General features: G+C 32.6%; 1 protein-coding gene across 1 annotated transcript; it reads left to right on the top strand.

Moving 5' to 3' along the window:
- Positions 1 to 4,325: 4,325 nt before the first annotated feature.
- Positions 4,326 to 9,737, top strand: LOC134283490 (toll-like receptor 4). The gene is made up of 2 exons (XM_062765942.1): positions 4,326 to 4,452; positions 6,935 to 9,737. Exon 2 carries the CDS (start codon positions 7,149 to 7,151, stop codon positions 9,543 to 9,545), a length of 2,397 nt encoding a protein of 798 aa, XP_062621926.1. The 5' UTR covers positions 4,326 to 4,452; positions 6,935 to 7,148; the 3' UTR covers positions 9,546 to 9,737.
- The last annotated feature ends 5,666 nt before the right edge of the window (positions 9,738 to 15,403 follow it).

Here is a 15,403-nt window from a genome sequence, read left to right as displayed (position 1 = left end):
GATATTTAATTGACTTTAAAACACATAGCAAATTTAATAAACATCAATTTGGGGGTACTTTACACTATTTTAAAGAAACATTTGACAGTAAAAAAGCTAAGTACTACATGGTCACCCTTTGTTCTAAAAAAATTAAGTAAAAACGACATCGTGTATAAATATCTCAACAGCTATTTTCAAGAAAGTCAGAAATTATAGTCATCCACGTTTGTCTGAAATTCAATTAGATATTGAAAGTTGAATTATTTACTTTATTATCCTAAAAACATTCTTACAATAAGAAGAACTTGACAAAAACAGCAAAGTTTTAAAAAGAGCAAAGAATTACAAGAGGACAAAGACAGTTTTATATGCCATTGTCTTACATATTAATGGTCTTGTTTTTCAAATTCCTATTCGGGAAGGCAGTTTAGTTTCTGGAAGAGTCTAGCAGGCAACTTTTTGCAAAAAAAAAAAAAATGATAATAATAATAAAAAAAAAAAAAATGAAAGGTTTTTTGAGAGGAAGGAACTAGAATCAGGAATGCACTACATTAAATTTCTTCATGACAGCGTCCAAACCCACACGCAAAGAAGAGTATCGGTGTTTTGTGGATAAACAGAAAGGTAATATTTTGTCACAAAATAATATTCCCCAGATCCATCACCCTCTAAACTTGAAAAAAAAAACTTTCGGAAAGAAGAAACATGTCCAGGAAATCATAGGATCTGCCATGTTCTAGTATACGAAGGGCCATACTCGAAAATGAGTTCTAAAAACAGTCAGATATTGGATAAACATGTTATGAACATGTGTTTTAATTCAACGAGAGTATTTAAGTGAAATCATCAAGACTAAATCATTGAAAAGCGTCCTTTGCTTCTCTCCGAGCACCGAGGACATTATTTATTTAACAGCCCTCGTACAAAAAAGCTTATTTAATTGTTGAGATATTAGACATAACAGATCACATTTCGGATGCATCGCATTATAAATATAGTTAAGAATGCAGTACCCAACACATTCAACAATACACAAAACAGTATACTATTCTATCAAAATCTTTAACATATATATATCATGAACATGGAACTTAGACGTTTTAATCAGTATAATATATAGAAAATTTCATCATCAATCAGGAATGTGTTCAACCGTTGTCTCTAACGAAAGGACTATTATATTTCCGACCTTTCTTTGATGACAAATTTCCTTTTCAAATTCCCCAAAATGCTACATAATCTTAATTTAAGCTACACATAATCTTCCTTGATGAATGTCCAAATGTACCTAGAGTGTATGTACTACTTGACTATCTATCAGAAAAAATGAAATGAGCTTCGATTTCATTGTAAGAATATTTATTACGTAAACTTTTAGACGACAATTTTCTTTTTCAAAATTATATAATAATAAAATGTATATAGTCTATAATAGAGTACTCCTTATACTACTACAACTCATCAAACAATAATAATATCTAGAAAATTTGGTCCAGGGTTTTGATATGACACAACCCGTTGAAAACAAAACAATGTTGTCTTCTCAAACCTTCAACAATCAAAACTTATGACTGGTGGTGGTAGTTTTGTACGATATGAATATTTTCACACAGAATTAAATTTATTGATCAGTGATTAAGTTAAGGATTGAAGCTTATTTCAATTTTTGTAATATGATGTAACATAATTTGGGACAGTTTACGCTTTATAAACCGCTTCGCTATCGTATAACAAAAGTTGAAATAAGATTCATTCCTTATACATGGAATTGAATTTCAGTGTAGACAACAAGACAATTTTTCCTCCGGAAAATGCTTCAAGTAAAGCATATTTTTAAAGTAACGTCAAGGGGAGTAATATATTTTTTACTTAACTCATTGTGACGTAGGCAAGTTATGTTATACATGGATTAAATCTTTTAGCCAATCAAATGACGAGTAAAATTAAATTATTACCCATTATTTAGACAAAAAAGTAACATTTTCTCGTTTTCTTGGCGGGTGTACATGTAAAATTTGGCGTTTGCCTCCTGAAATAATTTTGGTGTAATTTATGTTAGCGGATACAGGGTTTCAATTCTTTGCAGATGAACAAAAAGAAGGAAACTGAATATTTCAGCGTTTTAAATGTTAGCAGTCTATCATTAAAACCTCAAAATAAGCCAAATTTGGCACCCCGTTAAAATTGCCAGCTATACGGTAAATACTAACGCTTTGCTGGGTCGTTGGAATGATGTCAGGACAGGACAGACAGTTTAAAGGCCCTTTCACAATTGGCGCACGAAAACTTTACAACACTTTGCGATCGGAAAATTTTAACTTCGCACGAGCTCTCGCCGAGCTCTCGCATACGTTTTACGATGTTTCGCATTCGTTGCATGCTTTTTAGTGGTCGCATCAAGTCTCCTCAAAATAGTCGACATGCACACTATTCAGACACGACCAAATGCGATCCACGTTTATCGCAATTCAACGCACGAATATTAGTACGAGCGTTTTACAACGTTTTGTGTACTCTCAAGAGTGATGCACGATTTTCAAAGGTCGTAAGATGAATCGCAACTGTATATGCATGTGTTGTGCGACCATGAGACTGTTGCTCAACGTGTCTCATGTAACCTTGCAACGTTTTACTATGCACGATTTATCAGCTTCAATTTCCCATGCTTTGCCACTAGTATGTGTAAACCCTGTATAAGCATCTCTGTTTCAGACCACAATTGACAATGGATGCTGCTTAAACGGGTAGTATATATATATTCCCCTTCTCACTCGCACGATCATTCCTACCATAAAACGCATGATTGCACGAGCGTCTTACCTTCAATCGCATTGGTGCACGTTCAGTTGTCTGATCAACTGATCACTCGCGCGATCCTTTCGCATTATCTTACAACACTCGCTTTCATTGTACAACAGTCGCATATAGAAGCAAGGTATATCGTAAGATTTAATGCACAACGGTCGCTTTAGATTGTGCAAATTTCGTACGAATCCTTTTTCAAATGCGATTATTTCAGCAACAGTTTACGATCCAAATCAAAGTTTTTCGGTCACACGAATATTTTGTCGCTTCTGCTCGTGCGCCAATTGTGAAAGGGCCCTTAATACAATTAACCATACTGATACTTTCACATTACTTTATAATCATTCAGTGTTAGTTTGTTAAGGAAAATAATTCAATGAGATATGTTTTACCTGTGTGATACAGGAGTTATTGAAGTACTACGTATATTATGAATATTGGTATGCCCCTTTTCTGAACAATTGCACCTACAACATCGTGCATCCGTACGGACATACCAATATTTACCAATCTATGTCCTTTAATATTTTTTATACAAAGCCCTCTTCTCTGTTCAACTGCTTTTCATACAAATAGAAATAATGCAATATCATATCTTTTAAATAGATCTTTAGCTTCCTTGTTCCCCCCCCCCGCCTACCGAGTTATTATTATCGTTTCCATATTGTGATGAACGGAAAGTAATAGGACATTTTAAGATTATGTTTGTTTGCCCTGGCTCTCACGACTAAAGGTAAAAAATGTGGTCATTTGGTAGGTGGGGGAAATAATTTAGAATAGAAATATCAACATATCTGTTGGCGGCCGGATAAGAATATCCATGAATAAAAATAGGAAAAAAATTATCATTTCCTTGAGGTTAAAAATGTTTTGAGGTGGGCCATTTTTAGCAAGTTAAAATAGTTTTGCCGGGTGAGGACAAACATTTTGAAAGATAGCTTAGTTATTTCTATTTGCCGGTATATGTCGGCAGGAGCTCTATAAATCTTGAAATCTTGAAATAAGGACACCACAGAATTACAACTGTTTTATTTTTCGATGTAATTTTTTACCCCTCACTTTCTCTTATATATGAAAGAATATAGTCCGCTATCACCCGCATTCCTCTTCAAATATCTGATACCAAAAAACGCAAGTTCTGAATTGATAAAGCTTGACAGATAACCGGATACAATGGTCAAGAGAAAGTGTTTTTTTAAATAAACAAACATACACTAGTAACCCTTCATTGGGTCGTACTTTGGATAACCTTGTTTATAAAACATTAGTCCTAGTCTTACATGCTTACATCAGTTCAATGTGCCTTACTCGTTGGAATTCATTTCATAACCAAGACACTTTAGTTGACACATTAACTTCCGTTTACACTGTACATGGATTTTAAAGATGCTTATATCTAGAAGTTCTCAGCAAAACTTATTTGTAAGAAAATTATAGTTAAAGATTTATTAAGTGTATGAACGGCTGTTCAGGATAAGGAGACATTTATGCACACTCATACCACTCCACATTCAACTATAAAATATAGTTGAAACCTTCCCCTATCCACTTGTACAATTTGTGACAAAACAAAGTGCTTTTGAAAAATAAGGAATGATGATGAAGCATTTAGATTTAAACAGAAAACTCCTATTTTCATATTCATAGGTATTCTTGTGTTACTCGGTGAGTGTATTTATTATAATCATATTTGAAAATAAACTTTGTGAATTATGTTTTGTTTTCTAAATTTGGTTAGAATTATTAAGGTCAAACATTAAAGAAATATAATCAAGAAAATATTTCCAAATTGATAGTTAAATATATTCAGAGTCAATCATTTAACAAGTAGAATTTCATTATATTTTATTGAAAAATATGAAATAATCAGCAAGAATGTATCACAAAATGCACTATATGATTCAAAGACAAAAGCCCTTCGAAATTATAGTTCTTAAAGGTAAACATATCATTTAGAAATTTGTGACATCTTTTGTTAAACCTGTTCAATAAATATTTTATTGTCCTGCATCGCGTCCAATAAGTTACCTGTAGGTGTCCAATAAGATTTAACTTATTGGACAGGTACAGGTAATATTCAATGAGAACATTGGGTGAGGCAAATAGATTAATCTCACTTAAAATGCAATGATAAATAGAACAAATGAATATGAACAATGTGGGAAATAAGCAGTGTTAAATATAAATATTTCACCAAATGTCCGATTGTAAATACCGCTTATAATGCACAAAGAATTGAAAGTTTTTCGTTCAATATTTAAGAAGAATCCGCGGTCCTGATCATGAATTTTTTAACTTCATCGTGTATAACTATAGTAGATTTATGTCACAATGACTCATTAATGGAACAATTATAGAAACAATGGGACACAAAAGAGGAATCAGAAGCATGTGTTTTCTTTCAAACAATATTGGGCGTTTTGTTTATTAAAACATCTGTTTTTTTCGCCTTCACGAAATTTCCAATGATTCTGTATTTTCGTTCCGTGATTTATAACCATTTGTCCATCTAAGCTGGCGTTGTTTGAGCAAGTATCTATCTTGCTTTATGGAGAGGCTGGAAAAAATCCTTCCGATGTCGAACCTGTGCACAGTAGAGAAATTGTTGTATCTTTGAAAAAACACATAAGAAATTATCACAAAAAATTTCCTTGGCCTAATTTGATGAACAGTGCCATGTTATCAACTAAGAAGAACGAGACCTGTTTTCCTGTTACTGTACAATAAGTTAACAATGGAAGTTTTCGACATTGGTGACATGTTTTAAGTAACGGCGTTAACGCGCCAAGGGTCGTCTAATATCTCATGATCACATAATGGATAATTTTCGACTTATTACTAAAATATATATGTACAGTTTCCAAAGTTCATTTAACACAAGCTCTTTCTGCATTATAAATCTGTTTTTACATATGTCTACACATTTTGAGTTCAAAAAGTGTTTTGGGGGACAAACCCCACCAAAGGATTTGAAAAGAATGCTTTTTGTAAATTTAGATATATGAATCACAGATTTCCAGTTGAAAAAGGTGGGGAATTGACCAAGATTTTCAAATAAGTGATATTTGTCCCTCTAACAATTTCGGTGATGAATTTTACTACCTTTTAGAATTGGTTGCTTCAAAAGAGAACGAAAAAAACGTGTTCCCATTTTTTTATGCTATCCCTAACGTTATCAAATTTAATGACTTGCTTAATTGTAAGGACACTACAGTCATATCGGACTTGCAAATTTTTAAAAAAATTTTATTGTCAGTAATAAATTAATTATAGCAAAACTACTATGTAACATATGTTGAAATGCATATAGTTTTATTTTATACTAGCAGAGGTCTTATATCTTTAATGTTTTGAAGCATACATGTACACAGTAACTACCGTTAGTGCCACTCATTCATGCATGGTAGCTGCAGATATGTAAATCGACCCTTTATAGTTGTCTCTACAAGTGATAAACTCGCTTGATTAAATTCTCTGAAAATTCACTTTAAGCGAATTTATTGCCTGTAGAGACAACTAGAAAGGGTTAGGAGGTGGATAAAATATACAGATTCATTACAGAATGTGTCTAGAATTAAGGAGTGAAAAGTAGTTGATTGACCGATGACAAATGAAGAAAATTTTCCCCAAAGTGCGCAAAAAATCTTGCGCCGTAAATTGCACTTTTTTGCATTACAGGATCTGTAGCGTTATGGTCAAAGACTAATATATAAATCCATAACGCTACAGATCTGCAGCTATCTTGCATTCAAGCTGATATGTTATAATTTGATTGTATTATTTGTATTCATATACCCCATTTGGGGTCTTTGTCTTTAAAAACAACTTGAAACTTGAACCTAATTTCCAAATGGCTGTATCAAGTATGTCTTTGCAAAAAATTGAGGAAATCTTAGTTCCTCTCCCTCGCAGTCCTGACTCCAATGATAGTAATGTCATACTTATAAGTATTTTAAAATTTATTTCTCATTGAATTAGTGAAGCAGTTATTCTCTAGACGTCGGGTATATACTAAAGCACTTTCGACAGTTAGAAACGTGGAATAATTTGCATTTCTAAATTCTAGACAGTGATTCATTTTATTTCAATTTCTTGTGAAATCAAATTATTAATATTAATCAAAATGTTATACAATGTTGTTTTGTAGATATGAAATACACGAAGGATTCCTCTTGATTTCCAAGTCAACGTCACTGACGTCATAATATAGGATATTGCCACGGGATTTGTGATTCTAAGCACTTTAGCTCCGACATTGCAAAATTCACATTCAGTTCTCCATTAATAAAAAAAACACAATTAACTTTCTTAGAGTCATTAGAGCCTTTCAGAAAAAAACATGGAAATTGAAGTGTCGTTTAATGACAATTATCAGAGAAACACATATTTTTCAGAGAGTTTACAGAGCGATTTATGCTAACGGTAAAATTAAAAAAAAGATTTCTTTAAAACTTTTTATAAAAATGGCTGTCTATTTATTGAAAGGAATCATAGATACACCGGTGTTCCTTTTTATTGTATACGGTACAGCTACTGTCCTCGTAGATTCTCTGTATGATAAGAATTGTTCCTCTGGACAAATCTGTGTTTGCTTCGAAGTGAATGGCTATATCCATGCGGATTGTTCAGATCGCCACCTAAGATCCGCGCCAACTTTATCTTCAAAAGTCGTCAGCGCAGACTTTGGCCACAATAAATTACATGCATATCCAACAAACCTTTCCCCAAGTATTAAGTTCCTTAATCTGACAAGAAACGAAATATCTACCATAACAAAAGATGCATTTAAAAGTACTCCTTTTCTACAAAATTTTACAATATCGGAAAACGAGGTAAAATTCGTGGAAAAAGGCGCTTTCGGGTATCTGATAAAACTGCAGCATCTTGATTTATCACACAACAAAGAACTAACCATCTCTATTCTGCCAAACATATCTTTCAACTTAGAATTTACTTCAATCAAGGTACTGAGGCTAGAGAAGCTTCAGTGCACGTACGGAATCAGCACGTCTCTACAAAGACGCCACGTGCAATATCTTCGAAACACTTCACTTTTAGAACTCAATATTGCATCTAACAGACTTAATTATATTGAATTTGGTCTGCTCTTAGACTTGCCAAAAACACTTCGAATTCTAAATATCGGGGACAATGTATTAAGTTTTGGTTGGTATTTGACCAATTTTGGTGCGTTATCAAACCTGCAAATTTTAAATGCAAGTTTTGAGTCCACATTTCATCTCATAGCTCCCCATCAATTTTCTTTTCACTGCAATGATACAAAAATCGTTAGGGAATGTAACTCTAATATCTTACCAGAATATCGTTTATCAGGTTATAATTCATTCAAAGAAAAGGTAGCTCCTTTGACTAATCCTAAGGACAATGTTACCCTTTATTTTCCACCAATCTTACACTCACTTTATTTCTATGACAATATGTATAAGATGATACTTGGAAAGTTCCATTTCAAGAATACAGGAAAATTCACGCATGCACATTTACAAAATAATATAATATACAGGTTGGAAGGACCTTTTATAGGATTGAAGAATCTGAGATATGTGGATCTTTCAAACAACTTTTGTGGCCATATTTCGAAGAATTTTTTCACTGACTTCGAGAATCTTCTTCATTTAAACCTCTCTAATAATATCTTAGGACAAACTTTAGAAAATGATGCAGATGGCTTCATATTTCAGAATCAGAATCTTCTGCAAATGTTAGATCTTGCTTATAACAGAATAACCTTTTTACCGAAAAATATTTTCAAAGGCCTGGTAAATTTAAAAAATCTTAATTTAAGCGGTAACTCCCTAAATCACTTTGACTTGAGTATAAAGCATATGAAAATACTTTCCTCTCTGGATCTTTCTTTTAATAGACTAACTAAAATTCACTCAAGTACTCGTGGAATTTTGACATTTTCTAGTGTTAACAGGATTCTTATAAATTTACTTGGAAATCCTCTTCAATGTTCTTGTGAAAACATAGACTTTTTATCATGGATTGGATCTTCAAAAAACATCATTTTTCTGGATGTAAATAATTACACTTGTCTGTTCGATAATGGAACTATGCAGTCATTTCATGACGTAATAAAATTGTTAAAGGACTTGGAAAAAGACTGTGCTTCCTACACTTTGCTAATGATAGTTACTACTTCATTGATTTTAGTGATTCTTACAATCATTTTAAGTCGTATCGTATATCGATATCGATGGAGGTTACGCTTTATGTTTTATATTGCCAGGGCCTACAGGAGAAGCCACCAGAGACAACAAGTTACACATTCCCATAAATACTACTTTGATGCCTTTATATCATACGCGGAGGAAAATGGCAAATTCGTCAGGGACATTGTCGAATATCTTGAAAAGGAACACAAACTCCGACTTTGTATTCATCAAAGAGATTTCATCCCGGGAACTGATATAGCAGACAACATAACGAACGCCATTCATAACAGTCAGAGAACTGTTTGCATGCTGACGTCAGATTACTTGGGATCATACTGGTGTAATTACGAAATGAACATGGCCAGAATGGAAGCCATTTGCGCTAGAAATCGTTCGAATGTCCTTTTCTTTATTATATGTCAGAAAGGTATTACCAAAAAAATACCTCTGAAGTGGATGGACTTGATTCATGGTAAATCATATCTAGAGTTTTTTGGGGAAAATGAAAACGAAGTTCTAGCGTTTCGAACAAAATTAGCAGAAACATTACAAAAACCATTATGTGATGAACAATTTTAGACTGTGATATTTGGGACTCTTTACCCTGAAAATCAGAGTGAATACATGTAACTGCATATGAGCACGTAAGTGGTGCATTAAAAAGATCTTAATAAACAAAAAATATATATTTTCAAATATTGACTTGAAACAATGGACTTAAAAGAAACATTCTAATCGGTGTTAAGATAAAAACATGTGCAACCTCCCCAGGAGAAGGAAATTATAATACATGTACTACAGAAATTACTTCCATTTCGAGACTAATGAATAGAACTTTCAGCTAATGAGAAGTTAAATGTATGATAGATTGAAAGGGATCTAATGGACATTGAAATCTACGAAAGCCCATTGCTTCCATTTTTTACGTTACAAAACGCCTAATAGCGCAAAAGAGTCGAAAATAAACGCGTTTGTTTCGCGTTATAACGATTAACATTTGCCAAAAAAAATGTTCGTTTTTTTACGCGTTACTTTTTAGTTACTTATCGCGTTATGACGCGTAACAATTATAAATGTAAATGCATGACTTAATTTTCACACTGTAACGCGTCACAAACGGGTAAAAGGCTTTGCTTTTGCGGAAAAATCCCACAAATCTTTTGCATTGTGACTCGTTTCTTTCGCGAATAAACACAATCATTCGCAGGCGTTATTACGCGAAACTTTGCTGCTAATCCGAAACATTTCACATGTAAGTCATTTGTTTTTATAATCTTGTTCATAAATTACAATGAAAAAGGAAAAGCTGCTTTGAACTTGGATTATAACAACCTTTAGATTGTAATTCTCGCCGTTGAATGTGTCTTTCCTCTCTCTTAATCTTTATTTTACACATCTGTCTTTCTCAATGCTGTTTAAATAATTAATGAACTATTCGAGTTTTCCAAAGGCAAAGCTTATTATGAATTTTTTGAAAACGATGACACCTTTCTGGCGTCAACTTTTAACACTTTCTATCAAATTTAAAACAAAATTATAATATATCTCAGAAAATAAAAAAATAAAATAAAATCTGTTAATTTTACTCCATCTTATGGGTGATCGTACGTAAAATCTGGATGAGGAATATTAAATTGTCACGATCCGTTATACTCACAATTATTTAGAATTCTACAGTAGTATCGCATTAGGGTTGTGTCACGTTGTCTCACGTGGTCATACCATTACAATTGCTTAATTTACTAGTAATGTAGTTAAAGTAATTTGGATGATGATGTAAAAACAGCCTGTAAAAAGTAACAAGTAGAAATATTCCTGAAAAAATAACAGTTTGAATTATTTTTGAATTCAACTAGTGAACAAGAGGCCCATGGGCCACATCGCTCACCCGAGAAACTTTGATGCTGCAGTTCTTTACCAGATTTCCTCTCTTCTTATATCTATTGTGTCCTCCTATCCCCCCACCCACCAACCCCGTCTTGATTTTAATAATTTAGAATCTATTCTACCCCAGGATGCTTCCACCTAATTTCAGCTTTCCTTTGCTCACTCGTTCTTGAGAATAATTTTTCCTATATATTTCTATATAAAACTTGAATCCCCTTTTGTGGCCCGCCCTACCCCCGAGGGTCATGATGTTTACAGTTTAATCTACATTACCCCAGGATGCTTCCACATACGTTTCAGCATTTATGGCCCACTGGTTCTTGAGAACAAGATTTTTAAAGAGTTTGTTTTCCTGTACAGTATATTTCTATGTAAAACTTTGAATCCGTATTGTGGCCCCGCCCTACCCCCGCGGGTCAGGAAGTTTACAAATTAGAACTACATTTTTCAAGGTTGCTTCCACATGATTTTCACTATACTGGCCCAATGGTTCTTGAGAAGAAGTTTTTAAAATTTTTCCTATATATTTCTATGTAAAACTTGGATTCCCTATTGTGGCCCCGCCCTACCCCCGAGGGTCATGATTTCTACAATTTAGAATCTACACTACCCAGGATGCTTTCACATAAGTTTCAGCTTTTCTGATCCACTGGTTCTTGAGAAGAAGATTTTTTAATTAATCAACCCTATTTTGTCTTTTCTTGATTATCTTCGCTTTGAAAGGGACTTGGACCTTTGTTTTAACAATTCAAATTCCCCATCATCCAATGATGCTTTGTACCAAGTTTGGTAAAAAAAAAAAATGGCACAGTGGTTTTTGAGAAGAAATTGAAAATGTGTAAAGTTTACAGACGGACGGACAAACGGACTACGGACAAAATGTGATCAGAAAAGCTCACTTGAGCCTTTGGCTCAGGTGGGTTAAAACAGGAACACCAAAGGAATATTTATATTACTTATAAGTTTATTGATAAGTAGGGTTTTGAAATACTATTCTTAAATCTGAAAAATAATATATCCTACTCTTGCAACATTTCTAATAAAATTATCTGAGAAAATTTCATTTATGAGTAGTAAGTTGCAATTTGTAAAGGTCAAATGGTCAAAAATATCATTTATATAATTTCTCAAATTATATTGATCCAAAATTTCCATTCATTTAATGATAAGAAGTATAACACACAAAAATTGGAGAGATCAAATACAAATAACAACAAGGTCAAAAAAATTATCATTTATATATATATCCTAGTGTTCATGTACATTGCTTGGCTATGTTGTAGTTGAAACATTTGAAAAAAGACAAATTGAATGTATATTGAGCCAAAATTTCCATTCATTTAATGATAAGAAGTATAACACACAGAAAATGTGTTATTTCTCTGCAAGAGAGATTGGATGAAACATTTAACCATTATTCATAAAATTTTAATTTTATGATTATTATGCGTTTTTATTTTACATTTAGACACTCTTTCTTAATATTCCTTAGTAAAACTTTCAAATAACAATAAAATTGGCAATGGTATCTCCCTGTTGCTAACAATCATCAATTCAACAAAAATATTTTGCTAAATTGATGATGAAATGGACACAAAAAATGAACCACAAAAATATCAAAACAAAAAAAAAAAACTGCCACAAAAAAGCAAACTTTAACTGCTCTATAATTATCACAAATAGCATAGAGGCAATAATTTACAATTATGCTTTAGAAATTTATACTCATAATTTCGCGTTATATCGCAAAAGTGAAGCGTTAAAACGTAAAAGTTTTTTTTTTTTAGTTATGCCTTTCTTTGCGAAAGGTTTGCGTTATAATGTGAAATTTATTATAAAAGTATCGAATTTAATGTCGAACATTTAGTGTTTTAACGCGAAAGTTTCGTGTCAAAACGCAAAAAAATCACCACAAAGTGAGCTCAAATGTCTTTTGTAGAGTTTCACTGTATTAAGTTCAATTAAAAGTTATCGCGCATGTACTGTTCTGTTATGTTATTCAGATTTTCTTTGTAAATAACGAAATATGACGACACTGGAATTAAAAAACAAACAAACACATAAACATTGTGTAACCTCGATCCAACCACCCGATCTCCTTAAAAAGAAAAAAAAAATAATGAGAGATGCAAAACGACATATTAAACGTATGCTATTGGTGACCCGCATTGAGAAATCATTTTTTTTTAGGTCTATGTTTTTTTTTTTTAAGTAACAATATTTAAAAAAAATCTGTTTTGCAATTAGTAATAAGCAAGGAGGCCTATTCAAAACTTCATTTGAAATTTTCGGCAACTAGCTATAGTCGAAAATTTTGATGTTAAGGAGAAACAATTCAATATAATGTAAGTGCATCATTTCTTTGAAATATGCTTAATATTCTTGCCGTTTTAGGTATTAAACCTGGTCTTAAGGGATGACGTCACTGTAGGAACCGAGACGTTGATGTTCTTGAGATTGTTAGAGGCTCTCTTGTTTCTAAATATTCTTGCAAATTGTATCAAAGGATGATTGTCTTTTAGAAATAATGGAGTAATTATTGTTTAATATCTTCTTTTTTTTAGTTTTTTTTTATACATTTTGTAATAAATTCGCTGGATGTTATAAAATATATTATTATTAATATATTATTATTTCTCTTTTACGTTAATACGTATCAAGCACGAAAATTTTATTACTTTAAATTTATTACGGTCACCTGTGCAATGTTTTCATGCTTTTTTTTTTACACGTCATACCTCTAGACGGTCAATATCTCCATAATATATATCTGTGTATTGATAGACAATAAAAAAGGAATTAATTCATTTCCAACATCTTCACATTTTTTTTTCACAACCTTCACTACACGGAGCCAGCGATCTACTGATTGAACTACCGTGACAGTTTCTCGAAAACCTACTTGAAAGTAAATTTTATTATCCGTAGATATTCAATTTATCTTTATGTATTTCTTAAATGATACAAATAAAAAATATATATATTTTTGAAAATTTCACTACCCTGAACATACACAAACCTTAACCGCTCGCGTAGTTTAGATTTTGTAACATTTTATTAAATTTTCGAACAGTCTATAGTAGTAGATCGGTAATGAAGAAAACAAATATCTCCACGCCGTAAGAATTTTCTCTGACTGTCTTATATTTTCCTTAATGCATTGACTACAGTTGTCTCGTTTATACGATCATGACAAAGAGCACAAGGTGGTTATGGCCAGTTAGCAGGGGATACTTACTTTTCCATGTCTCTTGATCTCAGGGGTTCATGTTTGCTCAGCTAAAAATTCATATTCTTTTAGTGGCTTTTTAGCTTAGTTACTGTTCCTTATTATCATATTCCATTGAAAATACTTGTTCAAAATTTTGAATTAAAATGTTCTGTGTCCTTTTGCAGTGGTTTCATTTATTGTTGCGGATAAAAATGTAATTATTGTACAGATTTAATGCAGGTGTCATAACAGTATTACACTTTGGTTCACGTCAAATCATGGCTGACGCAAAATAATCCCGGAATCTTCCCTTCCGATTCGGGCATTTTGATACCTGGAGCTGAATTTTTTTATGAGATGAAAAACAACATGTAAACTTTCTGTATTGACCAGATTTATTAAAATTCAGGGCGTGCTGATTTTTCTGTATACTGTCAAGAGTGGGGAGTGATTAGGCCCTGGACTAGATTTTCAAGCACCTGCTCGACTTCGACCGAAACAAACTTGCGTGCCTTGCTGGATGGCTATGTATTTTTTGGTACTAAAATCTTTATAAAGAATGGTTTTACAAGATCTGAAAAGGAAACTAAGAAGTTTGTTTTGAATTAGTTACATTATCAAACTTGCGCATTTTTGGTAAGAATATATAGCAGAAATTAATACTGTTGTGACACCTTAAGTATGATTTGTAACCCTTTCTGAGTACAGTAGGTAGTAAAATATAAATTTTCATGCAATTTACATTATCAATAAATTGTACAAGATTCATACATGTACACTTTCCGGGTATTCCATTCAAGAAAAAGATGTCATTTCTTGATTAGAATAATCGCTTGAACTTGTAGTTTTATATCAAGAAAAGAAACATGTTACTTGGGATCACCAGTAGAAGCAACAACTTATAGATTTTTACGATTTATTGTATTCAGACGATACAAATTGCAGGTCAATGGCGATTGTAAGTTAATTAAAGCATAAATTTGTATACACTTGTGAAAAAAATTAATTAGGATTCAGACATTCTTGAAAGCTACTGCAAATCATAGGTTGCTATATATGTAAAAAATGTATCCTCCATTTTTAAAAGTGAGTTCGAATTGTGCCAGAAGAATGAAATAAAAATCATAAGATTCAAGAGTACTAATTTGTGTCCATTTTTATACCCACTATGAGTTACGCATAAAAAGCAAGCCAATTATTTGATGAAATCGAGGACAAATACTGTTAAAAATACAGCGGAATCTCACTATAATAGTGATATACCAGTACAATAGCGGAATTTACATCCCCCCAACTTGGCAACGAACAAAAGTAACACTTTCTACATATGTCTGAGTAT

This window comes from Saccostrea cucullata, unplaced genomic scaffold (genome assembly GCF_032062105.1).
Source record: "Saccostrea cucullata isolate Sc308-1 unplaced genomic scaffold, CSIRO_AGI_Scuc_v1 ctg425, whole genome shotgun sequence".
NCBI lineage: Eukaryota > Metazoa > Mollusca > Bivalvia > Ostreida > Ostreidae > Saccostrea > Saccostrea cuccullata.
This window is presented reverse-complemented; position numbering and strand designations above follow the sequence as displayed.